This window comes from Monodon monoceros, unplaced genomic scaffold (genome assembly GCF_005190385.1).
Source record: "Monodon monoceros isolate NGI ecotype Baffin Bay Population unplaced genomic scaffold, NGI_Narwhal_1 Super_Scaffold_20, whole genome shotgun sequence".
Lineage (NCBI taxonomy): Eukaryota > Metazoa > Chordata > Mammalia > Artiodactyla > Monodontidae > Monodon > Monodon monoceros.
The window spans coordinates 47,268,841-47,284,696 of NW_021703777.1; the positions used below are offsets into that span (position 1 = coordinate 47,268,841).

Consider the following 15,856-nt stretch of genomic DNA (forward strand, 5'->3'; position numbering starts at 1 on the left):
ATCTCTCCCCCGGGGAAGTACCAAACTTAACCACTTACCTCTCCTGACCAAGTTGCTTATTTCAGCATGCTTGTAATAAGGATAAAAAAATGAAACCATCTAAATAGCACCACTTCCAAGCTATTATTTGGAATTTCAAGCATGCATTAAAATAAACTTATAGAGCTGAATGAGCTCATTGAAAAGACACACATTATATGTTTTGTTAATTGAAAAAACAAGTTTTAAACTATATATACTATGCTCTCACTTCTGTACACTACTAAAACAAACACATTAAAAACAAAAATAATAGGGAACAATATTTAATATCTTATGTTAACCTATAATGGAAAAGAATCTGAAAAAGAATATATATATTATATATAAGTTATATATATAATATATATATGAATCACTTTGCTGTACACCTGAAACTAATACAACATTGTAAACCAACTATATTTCAATTAAAAAAGTTATTTTTAAGTTTTAAAAGATAAAATATAACCTGAAAACTCTCCTACCAAAAAAAAAACAAAAACCCAGAAATAAAAGTCCTATATCTGTGTTTGAATAAGAATAGGAATAAACCCAGAATGATACATACCAAATTGTTATTAGTGGTTAATTCTGAGGTTAATTGGAGGCAGGAAAGAAGTGAATATTTCTTTTACTTTACAGGTCTCTGTATTGTTTTATATTTTTTTCCATGAGCATTACCTTATATCTTGAAATTTTAAAAAGAAAGATAAAAATACAAGCAGAGGGAATCAATACATAATGATATCCAAATATTGAACTTCCTAATGCTGCATTTGAACAAGTACAAAGTGAGATTTCTGCATCTGAAAACCTTTTGGAGTCCATCCTAAAGAACTTCCATCTGTGTTGATGATCGCCCACAAGTGTTCCACAAGACTCTCAACCTCACAATGTTGAATAAAGATGCAGCCCGCCCCCTCTCCCCAACCTCATGACCAAGTTCAGTCTCTCTAAGTAATTTTAAAGTGTGATAAGAGCAGTGATTACACACAACAGCAGTGACCAGAAGCAGGTAGAAACGAAGTTCCTGAAGATGAGCTCGTGTAACTAGTGGCTAGGCTGTGCTGGTGATATTTGACCTCAGTCAAACGGTGCTTGATTCAGAATGACTGGTCTCTAGGAATAGACTCAAGCTGTAGTGTGCTGGGGCCAGCTGGGACTCACTTGCTAACACTGGTGTGTGTATCTCTTCCCAACTCTGAGTTTACTAACCCATGTCACTGAAATGGGATATGATAGGAATATTTACATGAGGGATATCAGCAAATGCTGCAAATCGAGGCTCCCCCAGCCAATTAAACATTTATCTGCACACCACTGCCCCAAAGGCTTTCTAAACCATTAACCCACAGACTTTGAATGTTGTTCAAAGGCTTCTCTGCCTTGAGAAACTCAGAAGGCTGACTTCTCCTCTCTCCTCTTAAGAAGGAGTAGTCACATAGGAAGAGATGAAACACTTAGGTATTGCTTGTCCAAGAAGACATCAGTCATTCTCCAGAAGTTTCAGAAGCAGAACCAGAAGAATTGTTAACCTAATTCTTACTTTACAAATTCCCTCACTATGTCCTACAAAGCCTCCATCCCTAAAATGAAAGGAGGAAGAGAACTATTTCTCACCATGATCTGGGTGGTGAATGAACTTGGAGGAAAAGAAAAGGCCCAGAGAACTCACCTCTGTGTACCTGAGCCCTGTCCCCTGAAGGTCCACATCCACCCAGGACAAAAGTCCCACTCAGAATGTTTCCTCCCAATCTTTTTATTCCTCTTAGTTTAATAGTAGCTATTGTGGCCTAACTGAACTTTCTTGTGATGAAATCTGTTTATTTTTAGAACAAATCGTGAGACAGCAATAGAACACTGCATTGTTTTCCTTACTGTGAGCATTTAAAAAGAAGTAAACAACTTAAAATTAGCAGTGACAGACACTGCACAAGCAGTACTTCTCCTTCTCACCCAACCTGTCTGGGAGCCCAGCCTAAGGGGGTGGTGGCTTCAACACACCTCTCCACCTGACACACGGCTCTCACTGCCAACAGCATTCCACATCTCATCCAGTCAGTCTGAAAAGCCAACATGCCTACCCCCAGATCATTGAGGGAGATAAAGCCAGAGTAATAAAGTTTTTGACTAGAAAGAACTTCAAATGATCTTGCCAGCCACCTCATTTTTATAGCTGAATAAACTAGCACAGAAATGTTAGGTGACGTGCCCAAGATCACACAGGGAGTAGCAGAGCCACAATCAGAACCCAGGGCTTTCTCGCTTCAAAGTTGATGTTTGTAATCATTAGATTGTAGTCAGTTGAAATCTTTATCATCCTTCAATGTCCAACTGGAGAAGCTGCACCTGTCATTCCTTGGACTTCAAATGGGTATCATTCCTGCCGACTCTGAACCATCATAATAGTCTGCATTTTCTTATCATGCTCCGTCTTGTATTAAAATCACGTCTTTTTTTTTTTTTTTTTTTTTTTTTGCGGTACACGGGCCTCTCACTGTTGTGGCCTCTCCCGTTGCAGAGCACAGGCTCCGGACGTGCAGGCTCAGCGGCCATGGCTCACGGGCCCAGCCGCTCCGCGGCATGTGGGATCTTCCCGGACCGGGGCGCGAACCTGTGTCCCCTGCATCGGCAGGCGGACTCTCAACCACTGCGCCACCAGGGAAGCCCTACCTGTCTTCTTATTCTGTTTTATTCCTCCTCCTGGAATATATATTTCTTGAGCTAAAATTGGGTCTTCCTTTTCTCTGTTGCTGCCTCGTACTTGGTATGTGTTTAATAAAAATGTACTGAATGGAATTGAATTGACCTGAGATTTGAGTTCATTGTTCTGCAGTAGTTATCACTTGCACATGCGTGAGAAGCAACTCAGGAGCTTATTAAAATGGAGATTCCTGGAATTCTGAATCAAGAGCTCTTGAGAGGGTCCCAGGGACCTTCATTTTCAACAAGCCAACAAGTGATTCTGAAGCATAGATCTATCTGTGCTTTCTTTCCAAGTCTCTCTTGTAACAAATATAATTTTGAGATATTTGGCCAAGATTAGAGGTGTCATTGAGTTCCCAGAACATGACAAAGATTACAGGTCTACACAGTGTTGGATCCTATAGTCTTTTTTTTGTTTTTTCTATAGTCTTAATTTCACTAATAGAGATCTCTAATTTAAGCGTTCTCAAATGGGCTGTGGGGTAAGGAATTTAATGTTCTGTCAAGTGCCATTCTCACCAAACTCCCCTGCTCCTCAAGCTGAGATAAAATTCTCTAGCAGTGTAGGAGGGACAAATAAAGTCTTTCTGTCCATGAAGTCAATGTGGAACTCATACCTTCCAAGAGTACGCAGGCATTTTAGAAAGAATAAAGAGCTTAAACAGAGACTCATTACAACACGGACACTCTGCAACATGATATGCTCAGTTAGTTAATGTTTGTAAAGTGCTTTGATCTCATAAAGCAGTGAGATAATCCCCGGCCTTGTTTACTGAGTGCTTCTCTTCCCAAGGGCTAAAGTGATTTATAGGGAGCAAGCTCAATTCTTTGCTTGCCAGTTCAGAAGGGCACTCAGGATAATTGGGGTGGTGGGTGCCTTGGAGCGAAACTGAAGGAGGGCACTGTGGGTATTGTGATGGTCCGTGTTCGGGAAGATCACAGACCCCCGCCAAGTTTCAGGAGGTAAAGTTGATCTTCTGTGCTCACGTATCACCTGTGTAGGTTACCATCACAGCATTTATCATGCTGTAGTGTACAGTCAACATCTGTTTATGAGTCTGCCTCCCCACTAGACTATGAGTTACTTGGACAGAGAAATTGTGTCTTTCAGCTTTGCATGACCTGGCCACTGCCAACTCTCCAAGTTTAACTCACACAGCTTTCCCCCACCAACTTGGTGGTAAATGTCTTGTATTCCTAGCACTCTATTTGAATCATCCCCAATAAATATTCAGTAAATGAAGTTGAGGAAAATGTGTACTGTAGATGTGCAAGCAGAGGTGAATCACAGGTTCTCAACACTGACTGTAAATAGGAAACATCTAGGAACCTTTAAAAAAATACAGGTATCAATGACCCACACCTGTCCATTTAAGTCAGAAGCTCTGGGAGGGGGGGCCTGGACGCTGACATTTGAAACTGAAGTGATAAGGTGTAGGTGAGGCTGGGAGCCAATTGGTTAGATGGTCACTGGGCATGGATTTGGTGAATGGGATGCTAGAGACAGATGTAAGTATTGATGCTTGAGGTGACTTTTATTCATGAAATTCTATGAGATGATTGCTGGAATTATGCTTATTATTGGTTCATTTTCTCAAAATATCCCCTGCACAATATAACGGTTGTTTTGTTTTTCATGCAGTAACTCAACTGACCAGTCAGGAACCAGACCGAGTCATTCCACAACATTAATGTTCTTGAAAGAACACTCATCACAAATACACATGTATTTGCTTAAAATAAGAAAAGAGTAAGAAAAGAGTAGCAAGTGGAGAAAAAGAAGAGTGGGTTTTAGATACTTCTACATTTATGTCATGATATTAAGGAAAGATGTCTCAAATCTAAATACTTCCTGGTTCTCTTGAAATGCCGTATTCAAACCTTGTCTCCTCCTTGTTTACGGTGATGATAATGATGGGCAATATATTTTCCTTCTTCTATAATATCTGTGTTTACTGTAACAGAGAGGCCATGCCATGTGTTGATTTTAGAAGCTTTTATAATTAACAGGACTTGGAATAAGTTCTACATAGAATAAGAAAGACCAGTTTGGGATATTAGCATTTGTGGGAGGACTAAGTGATTCTGGTTTATAATTTTCCCATTAAGAGAGCTTTCTAAGAAAAGCAGTAAGTTTTGAAAATGAACACAAAAACAGTAAAAAGAAGGAAGGAACTCCTTTTAAACTGATCATTTAAATGTTAGGAGAAAAATACCCTAAAGTCTCACAATGTCAAAACTAATATTCAAACTCTCAATCTGTTTGATTAAAAAATTTTATTGAGCTGTAAAATAAATATATTTCCATTAAATATTAAATAAATTATTTACAACTTGAAAAAATACTTTTTATCTCCATGCATCTTTATATACAGAAATAAGACTTAGGGTTAAAAAGTGACAATTGAAACTTTAAAACCATCAGAATGGAAAGGTTCTGTTATCTCTGGATCCACTGAAAAGAGGAACCAATGCATCACTCAGGTTTGTGACTTCGCAGTGACTCGGATCTGATACTCTGTTAGAAAATAAAACAAAGTGTTAGAGACAAGCTCAATTCCAACACAGCTTTAAGAAAATGTCAAAGAATAATCAGGAATCAGAATTTCTGTCAATTTTTTGTCTAGGATGTCTTGTGAAAACTGCTAAGAGCTTTACAGAGACAAACTATCCCTTTGACTTGAATCTTTCTTTCACATCAGCTTTGGTTATATGCCTACTTAGGTAAAGACTGCATATGCTCAACCTGTTTCATCAAATTCTGCTTAATAAAACCGAAGCAATAGTCATGAGAAATAGTTTTCCTAACCAAATCTATGCAGTGGATATAATTAAAAACGAAGATGAAGTGGCTCAGTGTGTTTATGATATACAGTTAACTTAGGATATTTAGTACCGTGGGCATAATAATAGTAGATACCAGTTATAGGCGGCCACTCTGCGCCAGCTCATCGTAAGTCCTTTCCCTAAAGTCATTCTGGACCTCCTTTGAGAAATTTCAATTGCACTAAATAACCAGAAATCAACCCTTATTCGTGCTGGTGGTTTTAGCTTCAGATCATTAAGCCAATTCATTAATAAATTTTGATGAATAAGTGTTGAGTATAGAATTGCCATGGATAATTACCTATTTTATGACTTATTGAGCTAATTCTGTAACAGGCTCAGAACATAGTGCCTGTACTTAACCAATGCTAAATATACTGGTTCTCCAAGCATCTGGAGTGTTGATTAAAAATGGTACTACTGACTTAGTAGATTTAGGATTTGGCTTAGGAATACGCATATTTAACAACCATCTAAGTAGTTCTTAAGTCCACTGAAGGCAGAAAATAATAACTTAAGGATGTGACATCTTTCCCAAGTGTCTGAGGGAATGGAGTTCCTTCTTCTAACCGACTTTGTGTCCTTGATCTTACCTCCCTCTTCCTCTGGAAGTTTGCGTCATTAGCTGTTCACTTTAGTTATCAGTGAAATATTCCTCTCTATACCTTCTCCCTACAACATGCTCAGCTCTCCCTCTTTACAAAAAAAAAAATTTAATAAGAACTACAATATATACTCTGACCAAGCTGCCTCTCAAATCTGAACCCCTTCTGCCCTCCTGTTTCTTTTCTGTATAAGGGTATTCTACCTGCTGTTTCCACTTCGTCCCATTTGTAGTGCAAGCTCCTGGATGCTGGCTCTTCACCATGTGAGCGCAGCCTATCAGTTCAACCTTATCTTCCCCAACGCCATTTGAACTAGGCCATTTCTCAAACATTTCTAAAATAATCTAGCCCATATCACACTATTTATCTTCCTTTCCCTTTATAATCGCTTGTCCCCATCTCACCAGTTCTTTGAGGCTCACCTCCAGTGCCATCCGTATGCACATCCTTTTCTGCCCCCTAAATGCATCCCACTGGATTCTATTTCTCCTTCACTGGAAACTCCTCATATTCCATTGGTGCCTTTCTTATGACATATTTTATTTCCCCTAGTATTCTCATTCCTTACACTTTTTTTCTATCTACTAAACACTAAGTTGTTTGAGAACAGAATTTGAGTCTCCCTCATCTTTATATCCCTTATAATAGTAAGGACATAGTCCAAAAGGACATAGTCCATCCTCAGTACTGAACTCCAGCTCATGATCAAAGAATAACACTTTAATGTAGCCAATGTTCACAGTGTATAATTAAAAAAACATGTTTTGCTCATTTTTCTTCATATAATAGATGTTATATTTTTTTAATTGTAGGATATTATATAAAGATATCTTTTAAAACTCAAACCTGTAATATTCTCTTTGGTTATGCTATGGGATGTGCATTTCCATTTTCTTGTTGAAGTTTCTTTCGTTCTTCAGCCGCACCTTCATATTCCCTGAAGTATCGTTTTCGAAGCCTTCAGAGAACAAGATATTCTACTGTTATCAAAGTTCTATTCATCTATATATTGACTGGGGTTTCATGAGTATAGGGAATTCCTTTCATAAGTTGTTATAGGCTGTTTCACACTTATGGACCACTCCACCAAAACAAAACCTAAACCCAGCTAAAAGTATCATGAATGTTCTTTTCAAGGGGATCTTTATGTTGACTCTACATAAACATATTTCCAAAGTACTGAGATTTAAATGAGTGTGCCTTGAGATGCAAACTTTCAGAAGGCATGAAACACATCCATATCCCACCACCACCACCCCTGCCGCCAACTTAGCACAATTGCCATGCCCAATTGGGAGATGAAGATAGTATAGTTTTACCAGAGAAGGACTGTATGCTTGTACAAATTAATCTGAATGCTTAGTCTTTTTTTTAAAAAAAAAACAGGCTTACAAAACAAATTGAGTTTTATTTATTTCAAAATATAATAAATACCTCTAGTTTTACTTATTACTACTTATTACCAAAAAACTCAATGGTCTGAAATGTCTTAGTGTTGTACAAGCAATTCTATTTTTAGTAGGTCTTTATCTACTAAATGTTACTATTAAAATCTTAAGAACTTTTGTTGTGATGTTTGGGGAAAAAATCAAGTTCAATTATGAAAAAGCAGCAACTATGTCTTAGGCAAGTATTTGCTGTGTGTTTCAAATTCAGGGAGAATACCAGAGAAAAGGACAACATGACAAAGTTTTTCCATACTTTTCCAAAGGATTATTAAATATCTCAACTTGAATAATCACAAGCTTAAATAATTCTTTCAAAACATCTTCCCTAACTGGCAATATCTTCTTCTCTCCTTCTATGTCAAATAGTAATGGTTTGTCTGAGGGAATCTTTGCTAAATACATTTGCATATTTGACTTGAGGTACTAACAGACTGAAATAAGTTCTAGGGTGTGCAAAACAAATTTAAACCACACATAAAACTTTATGTGCATCATAAAACAGTATTCTATGTGTCATTTTATCATTATCTGATCTGAGTTTAAAATAATAGCAAACAATGGCAGAAGATAACCACTTGTTTCCTGAATGGCAGGAGTAATAGATCATGTACACAGTCCAGCTGTTAAAGTAATTTACCAAGACCTAAAATTAGAATAATGAGTCTTGCTTTCCCCTAAGCTCTAGTAGGGCATGAGTCATTATAGAGCCATTCACACCTTCCCCCAACTTCCTTAATTTACTGACTTTTGTTTGACAGACAATGTCATTTTTACATACCCACCAGTGTCTACTACCTGGGACAGTCTAGTTCTAACATTCATTGGTCATGCAATGAAGCATGTGGTCTGTTATTACAAGTACAGGGAAGATACTGACAGTAATAGAATTGTCCCTGCTTCCTATGCCATGCCATATGGAGGAAATTTATGTTAATAATTGATTTCCCATATTGCACTTGACAATAATAGGCATAAGCTCTAAGTATGTCAGTACACCATGCTATAAAAGTCCTAACTCAGAATTTTGCATTCTAATAGGAGCAGAAGACGTATTTTCTTGGCTCCTGGTTTGAAGCTCTTTGTGATTTTTTAGTACCAAAGCAATATCTCTGACAACCTACTATGAACCAGGCCTTAATTAGCTTTGGGGAGGCTTGTTTTAGCTTAATATAGTCATAGACGATACCAACACTCTGAGATTTGGAAGTAACAATGAGTAGCCATATAACATGAAACAAAACTATCAATTTAAGTTCAAGAAAAGGGCTTCATGTATTAAGTTTCAACGGTGGCCCAAGTAATATCCATTTAACCATATTCTATGAGTTGTCAATGAAGTGTAAAGATATAACCAAAGATCATATGCCACCAATAGAATAACTCATCTAAAATATGATACCACATTGTGTTAGAAATACTGAAAAAGATTAACCTGGCATTATTTTATTAGGGATTTTTAAGGTATGCCTTACTTACAGGAGTGTAATAATAACAGCAATAGCTGTGAAGCTCATGGCGGAGACAAAAGCAGCTATAGCTGCTAAAGCAATTTTTGATAAATCGCTGTCAGCCATGCTGTGAATCTTCATGGACTTTTCCCCACATCGTTCACCAAAGTAATCCTGATGACATCTGCAAACACCCATATTTTAAAATTATAATCACTGAAAAAATTCCAATAAATTTTATGTTTGCTTTCCAGATCATAAACGGCCATTAATTCTAACATTAAAAAAAGTCATGCCATACATTTATTTGTATTTCAAAATGATGAGACACTGAATGCATTTGAGCCAAAGATCTATTGGTATAAGAAAAGTTGAGATTCGTTTGGGTGTGATATTCCAAGACACACCTTTTCATTCTTTGTGCTCCATGTATGACCAACTGATGAGGTCAATGACTTGTTATGGAGCTAATACATTCCACTATCATTTAATGTGCTAGCGGCTTTTGGGGGGAAGGAAGCTAGAACAACATTATGTGAAAACTACCTTTAGTTCTTTTTTTATCAAGAGGTTTTGTAAATATATATTGTAAAATGATGGTTTTCACCAGGGTTTAGCAAACTATCGCCCATGGGTTAAATCTGGCCATTTGCCAGGTCTTTTACAGCATGCAAGCCAAGAATGTTTTTTCTATTTTCAAATGGCTATATTTTAATTGGTTATACGAGTACATACTTCATCTTGACCCACGAAGTCCAAAATATTTCCTACCTGGTTCTTAAAGAAAAAGTTTGCAAACCCCTGGTTTATACATTGAAAAAAATAAATGGTTTTCTGCAGTTAGGGGTTTCAGACACAGTGTTAGAAATATAGAATTCTACATAATTTAGGAAAACTTACTGGCATGATACTGTTTCCAGGTGCTCTATAAATTTGCATTCTCCATGAATGCAGAAAGTTTGGAATTCTGCATCACATGGATTTTTCTTCTTTCTATTTCTTCTATTTTTTCCACTTTTGCCTCCCTTTTTCTTTCTTTTGGGTTTATCTGAAGTCTTTTCACTTTCAGTTTTGTCTTTCTTGGGCTTAACTACCTGTTCAACTAAAAAAAAAGATTTATTGGTAACAGTCTCTCTTCACCTGGAATACCATTTTGGAGACATGAGAGAAAGAAGTCCTAGCAGTGAGAGCTCACAGGGACAGCAGCCATATTTCTCTCATTATTTAACACAGCTCATACACAATAATTGAACAAAGATAATACCTGTATTGTGTGGCACTTAAAGATCTGAACCCCTTTGTTATTTTATTAGCTTAGAAACATATTTTGAATTTATCTGTGTCAGTAATATTATTATTATTGATAATAGGAGTAGTAGGAGTTACTTGTCTAAGAAAATCCATGAAATATTTTAAACATTTTTTTCACTTCTAATACATACCAAGTTTTTGGTAATGAGCATTAATTTAATTAAACCCAAATCACAGTTGAATGGATTGTTACTATCCAGATGATACAGATGAGAAAAATGAAGCTGAGTAAAGACAAGTAAATTGCACTAGGACACTTAGCTAGAAAATGGCAGTCCTGGGATGTTAAAGCCTAGTATTTCCCTACCATATTATGTTTTTTCTTGGAAAAAGTTTGGTTCCATTAATTAAAGTGGGATTCGAGTATATCTGATGATTTTCTTTACTCATATTGGTCTTGTGCTCACTATCATAATTGGGAATTAGTGTGTAATACTTGAAATGAAGAAAACAGAATTATACATTAGAGTTGATCAATTTTCTCCAACCCCCAGATTACAACAGATTATAATTAATCGATACCTTCTGGGGGCTCAGTTCTGTGATCAATCTATTTGAAAAAGGGGAGTCCAGAAATATTTGTACTTGCAGCTTCATAGCTTCATCCTAACTCTTCAGATCCACAGAAACCTTTGTTCAGTGTTACAGTTATGCGGGGTATAGTATACCCATATGCTAAATATAAGAAGAAGGAGTTTCCATGTTAGATCTGTGCATTTTGTTATACTAATTCCTGAATAGGTTTATCTGAGCAAGTATTTAGCAGAGTTCAGTGGAAAGAGGCAAATATCATAATGTCATAATAAAATTAGTCATAATGGTCCTGCAGTACCCATTAAAAACTCTGGAAACATAGGGAAGGGTATCAAAGATAGAACCCTATGATTAAGGTAATGACCAATAAATATTATGAATATTTTAGCAGTTACTATATCAACATTAACAATAGTCAAATTAGGAGCAATGTTTAATAGGTGGCTATGCAATTTTTATATTGAAACTTTCCTCTGATGATAAGAAAAGTACCACAGATTAGGATAATTCCTCTAACAGAAACACTTCAGATATATTACAAATTTTAGACAGAGACAAATGCTCACTATGCTGAAGTGCTTCAATAGACAACCCCATGGATCAATTTTCTCTCTATTTTACAACGCATTGCAATTTTATCCACTAGTCATTTTCATCACCAACAATTCATTTGGCCTTATGAAATGTTAACCTGAAGCATTTTTAAGACAAAAGTTTCTAGAGTATTAATGGTCTAATCTCACCCCCCGCAAAAATAATTATAGATGGACCCCTTCACCTTACGTATTATAAAAGCACAAATTCTGGGGCTTCCCTGGTGGCACAGTGGCTGAGAGTTCGCCTGCCGATGCAGGGGACGCGGGTTCGTGCCCCGGTCCGGGAAGATCCCACATGCCGCGGAGCGGCTGGGCCCGTGAGCCATGGCCGCTGAGCCTGTGCGTCCGGAGCCTGTGCTCCGCAACGGGAGAGGCCACAGCAGTGAGAGGCCCGCGTACCGCAAAAAATAAATAAATAAAATAAAATAAAAGCACAAATTCTGAAGCAAAGGAGGAAAGTGGAGTGTTCGATAAAGCTTTTCCCACCTGCCACTTAACTCAGTCACTGTCCTCGTGGTGTCACCTGCTATCCCTTCACCAGTTCTGGGAGCTAGACAGATGGGGAGGATTCAGGGAAACTACAGTCAGGAAAGAAGGGTCCTTAAGTCCTGCCTCCATAGTGGACGCTCCTAGGATATTTAGATCTGATTTATTGATGATCTGCCCTCAAACTCCAAAGTAACATGAGGGTAATTAACAATACTGACCTCTTACTTTGGTACCCTCATTTTAAGCACATGCTCTTTTTAAAAGTTCAGATAACAGCAAAAGAGAAGAAAATTATAGATCGCTATTATTTAACTGACAAATGAGATTTGGGGTTAAATAGTGATTTTAGCAATATAAAATCCATGCGTATTTGTCCTTTAATATTTCCATAAGGTGGTATTACTATTATTATTACCAATTTCTCAACATCTAATTCACAAAGGCTAAGATTCAATCTTTCCTCTCCCATTACTCCTTTCTGTTCCCTTATTTGTGTCAAAATGCAGTTATTTAGAGAAAAGTGGTTGGTGGGGAGTGGCTATAAAAGCTGAGATACTAAGTATATAGGACTGGTTGATGTTTAATCTATTTCTCAGATTGGGGGTGGGGGGGTCGTGTGGCAGAGTATCTGGGACCAAACAGATTGGAGTTTCTCATTCTGGCTGTGGAATTTGGGGCAGAATGTTTAACCTTCTTGAGCTTTAGTTATCACATCTGTAAAATGATAAAAATTCCTACTTCACAGAGTTGTGACGATTAGACTTACTAGACATAAAACGTTTGTTAGAGTTCCAGACACATAGGATGTGCAAACAAATAGCTCTTTCCATCTCAGTTGCTAGCTTACCTAGTAGGGTATACAACAGTCATACACGCAAGAAAGCCCCTGGGAGATCTGGGGAGCAGCTTTTCTTTGGAAGCAGCTTTGCTCATCCAAACCACACATCTTATAGGCTACACTGTCACCTTATCCTCTACTCACCTTTGACTAAATCATCTACAATGTAGCCAGATATTTGTGGTTCGTTATCGTACTCTTCGGCATAGTCAGAGTCGATCCCCGAGGACAGTTCGCTACTAGAAGGCATTTCACTCTCAGGAGAAATCTTACTTCCCAAGGACATCTGACTTCTTGAGGTCACCTCAAATCCATCAGCAGTGTGGTCCCCAGAAAGTGGTTCCCCTGTCCCAGAGTAGGTGTCATTGACGTCTAATCCAGCAGTATAATGGGCTATGGAAGCAAGAAAAAGGGAATAAAAGAGAAAGTAAAGCAGAATGCCTTTTCTCACCAGTCAGTTGCATTCAGGAGACAGGTTTATCGTCAAAGCAGTTATTGCACATGTGCTACTGTTTGTGATTGAGTCACTTATGAAAGCAACTTCACATTTTGCCAACAAATGGCTGTTTGTTGTGCCAATTACAGAGCTTCTTTCATTGTTTTCTTTTCCACAGATAGCCTACATTAATTTCCACCCCCCCCAAAAAATACTACCAAGTAGGCAAATTAATGTAATATAATTATTTAAGAAGTAATATCTAGATATTGTTGTAACTTCACATACCAAATGCATTTGTAGTTTCTAGAATGTTACCTGGGAATGTTACCTGTCCCATTATTTATCTCCCATATTAGAGATAAATACCAGATTTTCCTAACACGTGCTCACATTTTTAACAAGAGTATGTATATCAAATGTAAACAGTAGTTGATAACAATTATTCTTATTGCCATTGTTTCTTATTATTGTTCTTACATAGAGTAGAAACTAGGGGCTAGGTAAGATTTGGGGCCCAGAGTTAAGCCCCTGCTTTATCTTTTAGGTCTCAATAAAACAGCGTCAGAGTGGTAATTTTTTTTTAACATCTTTATTGGAGTATAATTGCTTTACAATGGTGTGTTGGTTTCTGCTTTATAACAAAGTGAATCAGTTATACATATACATATGTTGCCATATCTCTAACTTCTCCCTGGGACGATGCGAGGCCCTCTAGAAAAGTAAAAACAAAATCACTTGACAGAGGAGATGGAGAATTTAGGCAGGAGGTAGCACTCCTCGGTCCGAGACTTAACCACTCTTCTCCAAGATCTGCGGAAATCACTTCACCTCTCTGTACCTCGGTTTCTTTATCTTATCTTTATTTGGATCACAGGATCCGTAAGTTCTCCTTCAGCTGGACTAAAGTAAGAGTACAAGGATTCTCAGGCTCCCTCTTGCTAGCCTGGAACATCTAAGACACCCACCCACTTTTCTCTTCAGCCAGGGAAGGAGGAAGGGAGGGACCATAGGGAGGGAGGGACCTCGATCACCTCCCACGGGGCAGAGCCGGGGGCGCCGAGGGGCGGTTTTTTTGGAGAAGCAGCAGCAAAATTCAAGAGGTGCCCGCGGTGGGAGAAGCGCTGGGCAGCAGCTCAGAGCCGGGATGTCCTCACCTGAGCCGAAGATCAAGAGCGACAGCACCACAGGCGCCGGCGGCAGCAGCGGGGCTCTCATTGGTCCCTCGGAGCGGCGGCGTCGCGGTCTCTGGGGCAACTCGGCCGGGAGCTGCTGGAGGGAGGAGGAGGTGGTGGGGAGAAGGGGGACAACGGGAGTCTTGCAGGCGTGCTCGCAGGCGCGGCCGGGCTCGGGCGCTGGAGGCAGCTCCTGAAGCTCGCCTCGGGATCCCTGGGCTCCGGCTCGCGCGCAAGGTGTGCGAACGTTCCGCAGGCGCAGCGCGCACCTGTAGCTTTATAGGCCGGGCGGAGACCCGGGCATCGCCTGTGACGTCACGGCCGCCGCGGTGGGTGGAGGAGGGCGGCAGCCCCGGGAGAGGTTACTACCCCCAAACCACACACGGATGCCAGGCGCCCCACCTTCTGGGACCGTAGAGAGCCGCTGGGAGGAAATGAAAATTAAACCCCTCGCTGCAAGCTGAAAAAAAATACCAGATCTCTGTTCAAGGGAAGGAGTGGAGTTTGGGAGCTAGATATCTGACATTCAAAAATCCCGAAGTTTTTCTGAAAACCCTCCGAATATACTTCGGTTGATCTAGTATTACAACAGACAGGTATTAACTAGAGAAGTTCCATATTAAGATGTAAAAGTACTTTAAGACCAAGAATGACTTAACAATAGCCCGATGTCTTTAACAAGAATAATGAAATGCATTAAATGACTAGAGAGCACACCTCCTAATGAGAAGCTGCTTTATTTACCATATCTCAACCGGGGCTCTTTCCTACCCACTACTAAGTGGCCAGAATTTCCAACCACCTCCCTTCTGGTTCCTTTATGTGTCCCAGGGCCCTCGTCAAAGTCATTATTTATTGATCATTTATTTTGCAGAACAGTACCCTAAAAATATTACCAGTACCATCTCATTCAAAAACCTTGCTAAGTGTCATTTTCCCTGTTTTACAAGGGACTAATGTCAGCTTTACAAAGCAAGGAGGACTTTACACAGCTGGTCATGGCAGAAGTCAGATAGATTTAACTTCAAGTTCATCTGACTCTTAAAATCTCTTTCCTTTCTGATAAAGGGATTTAGACTAAACTTCTCTTTGGAAAGAGAATTTCTGGGAGAGAATAATATTTAACATAAAGGAATAATCTCTACAAATAGCATGTTGGCATTTGGATGAAGGGTGGTCCCAAGATTTTGCCTCTGGAATCCCAAGATAAAAAGGCCCAGCTTTTAGGGCCCATTTAGAAGCTAGTAAGGCATTTTAATCATGACAAGTAGGTAATATGAAGGGAGAGGGAGAAAGCTGCTTAATTTGACTAACTTTGATATAGAGACAACTCCAGAACTGGATTTCTCTTGACTTTTGAGGTATCGAAAAAAGCACTGTTCTCTCTTAGTGTTTCTTTGTCCTGAAGATGTGTATCTCTTCC

The 15,856-nt window shown here is 38.8% G+C and overlaps 1 protein-coding gene across 3 annotated transcripts; it reads right to left on the minus strand.

Annotated features, from left to right (window-relative positions):
* Positions 1-4,989: 4,989 nt before the first annotated feature.
* Positions 4,990-14,893, minus strand: AREG (amphiregulin). 3 transcript variants are annotated; one of them, XM_029235826.1, is made up of 6 exons: positions 14,416-14,893; positions 12,967-13,215; positions 9,955-10,156; positions 9,083-9,238; positions 7,005-7,116; positions 4,990-5,245 (listed from the first exon to the last, which is right to left on the minus strand). In XM_029235826.1, the coding sequence occupies exons 1-5, from the start codon at positions 14,474-14,476 to the stop codon at positions 7,023-7,025; spliced, it is 762 nt and encodes a 253-aa protein (XP_029091659.1). In that variant the 5' UTR covers positions 14,477-14,893; the 3' UTR covers positions 4,990-5,245; positions 7,005-7,022. The 3 variants fall into 3 exon arrangements, with proteins under 3 accessions (XP_029091659.1, XP_029091658.1, XP_029091660.1); XM_029235827.1 differs by having other exon boundaries at positions 5,179-5,243; positions 6,999-7,116; positions 14,416-14,514; XM_029235825.1 differs by lacking the exon at positions 7,005-7,116 and having other exon boundaries at positions 14,416-14,665.
* Between the last annotated feature and the right edge of the window lie 963 nt (positions 14,894-15,856).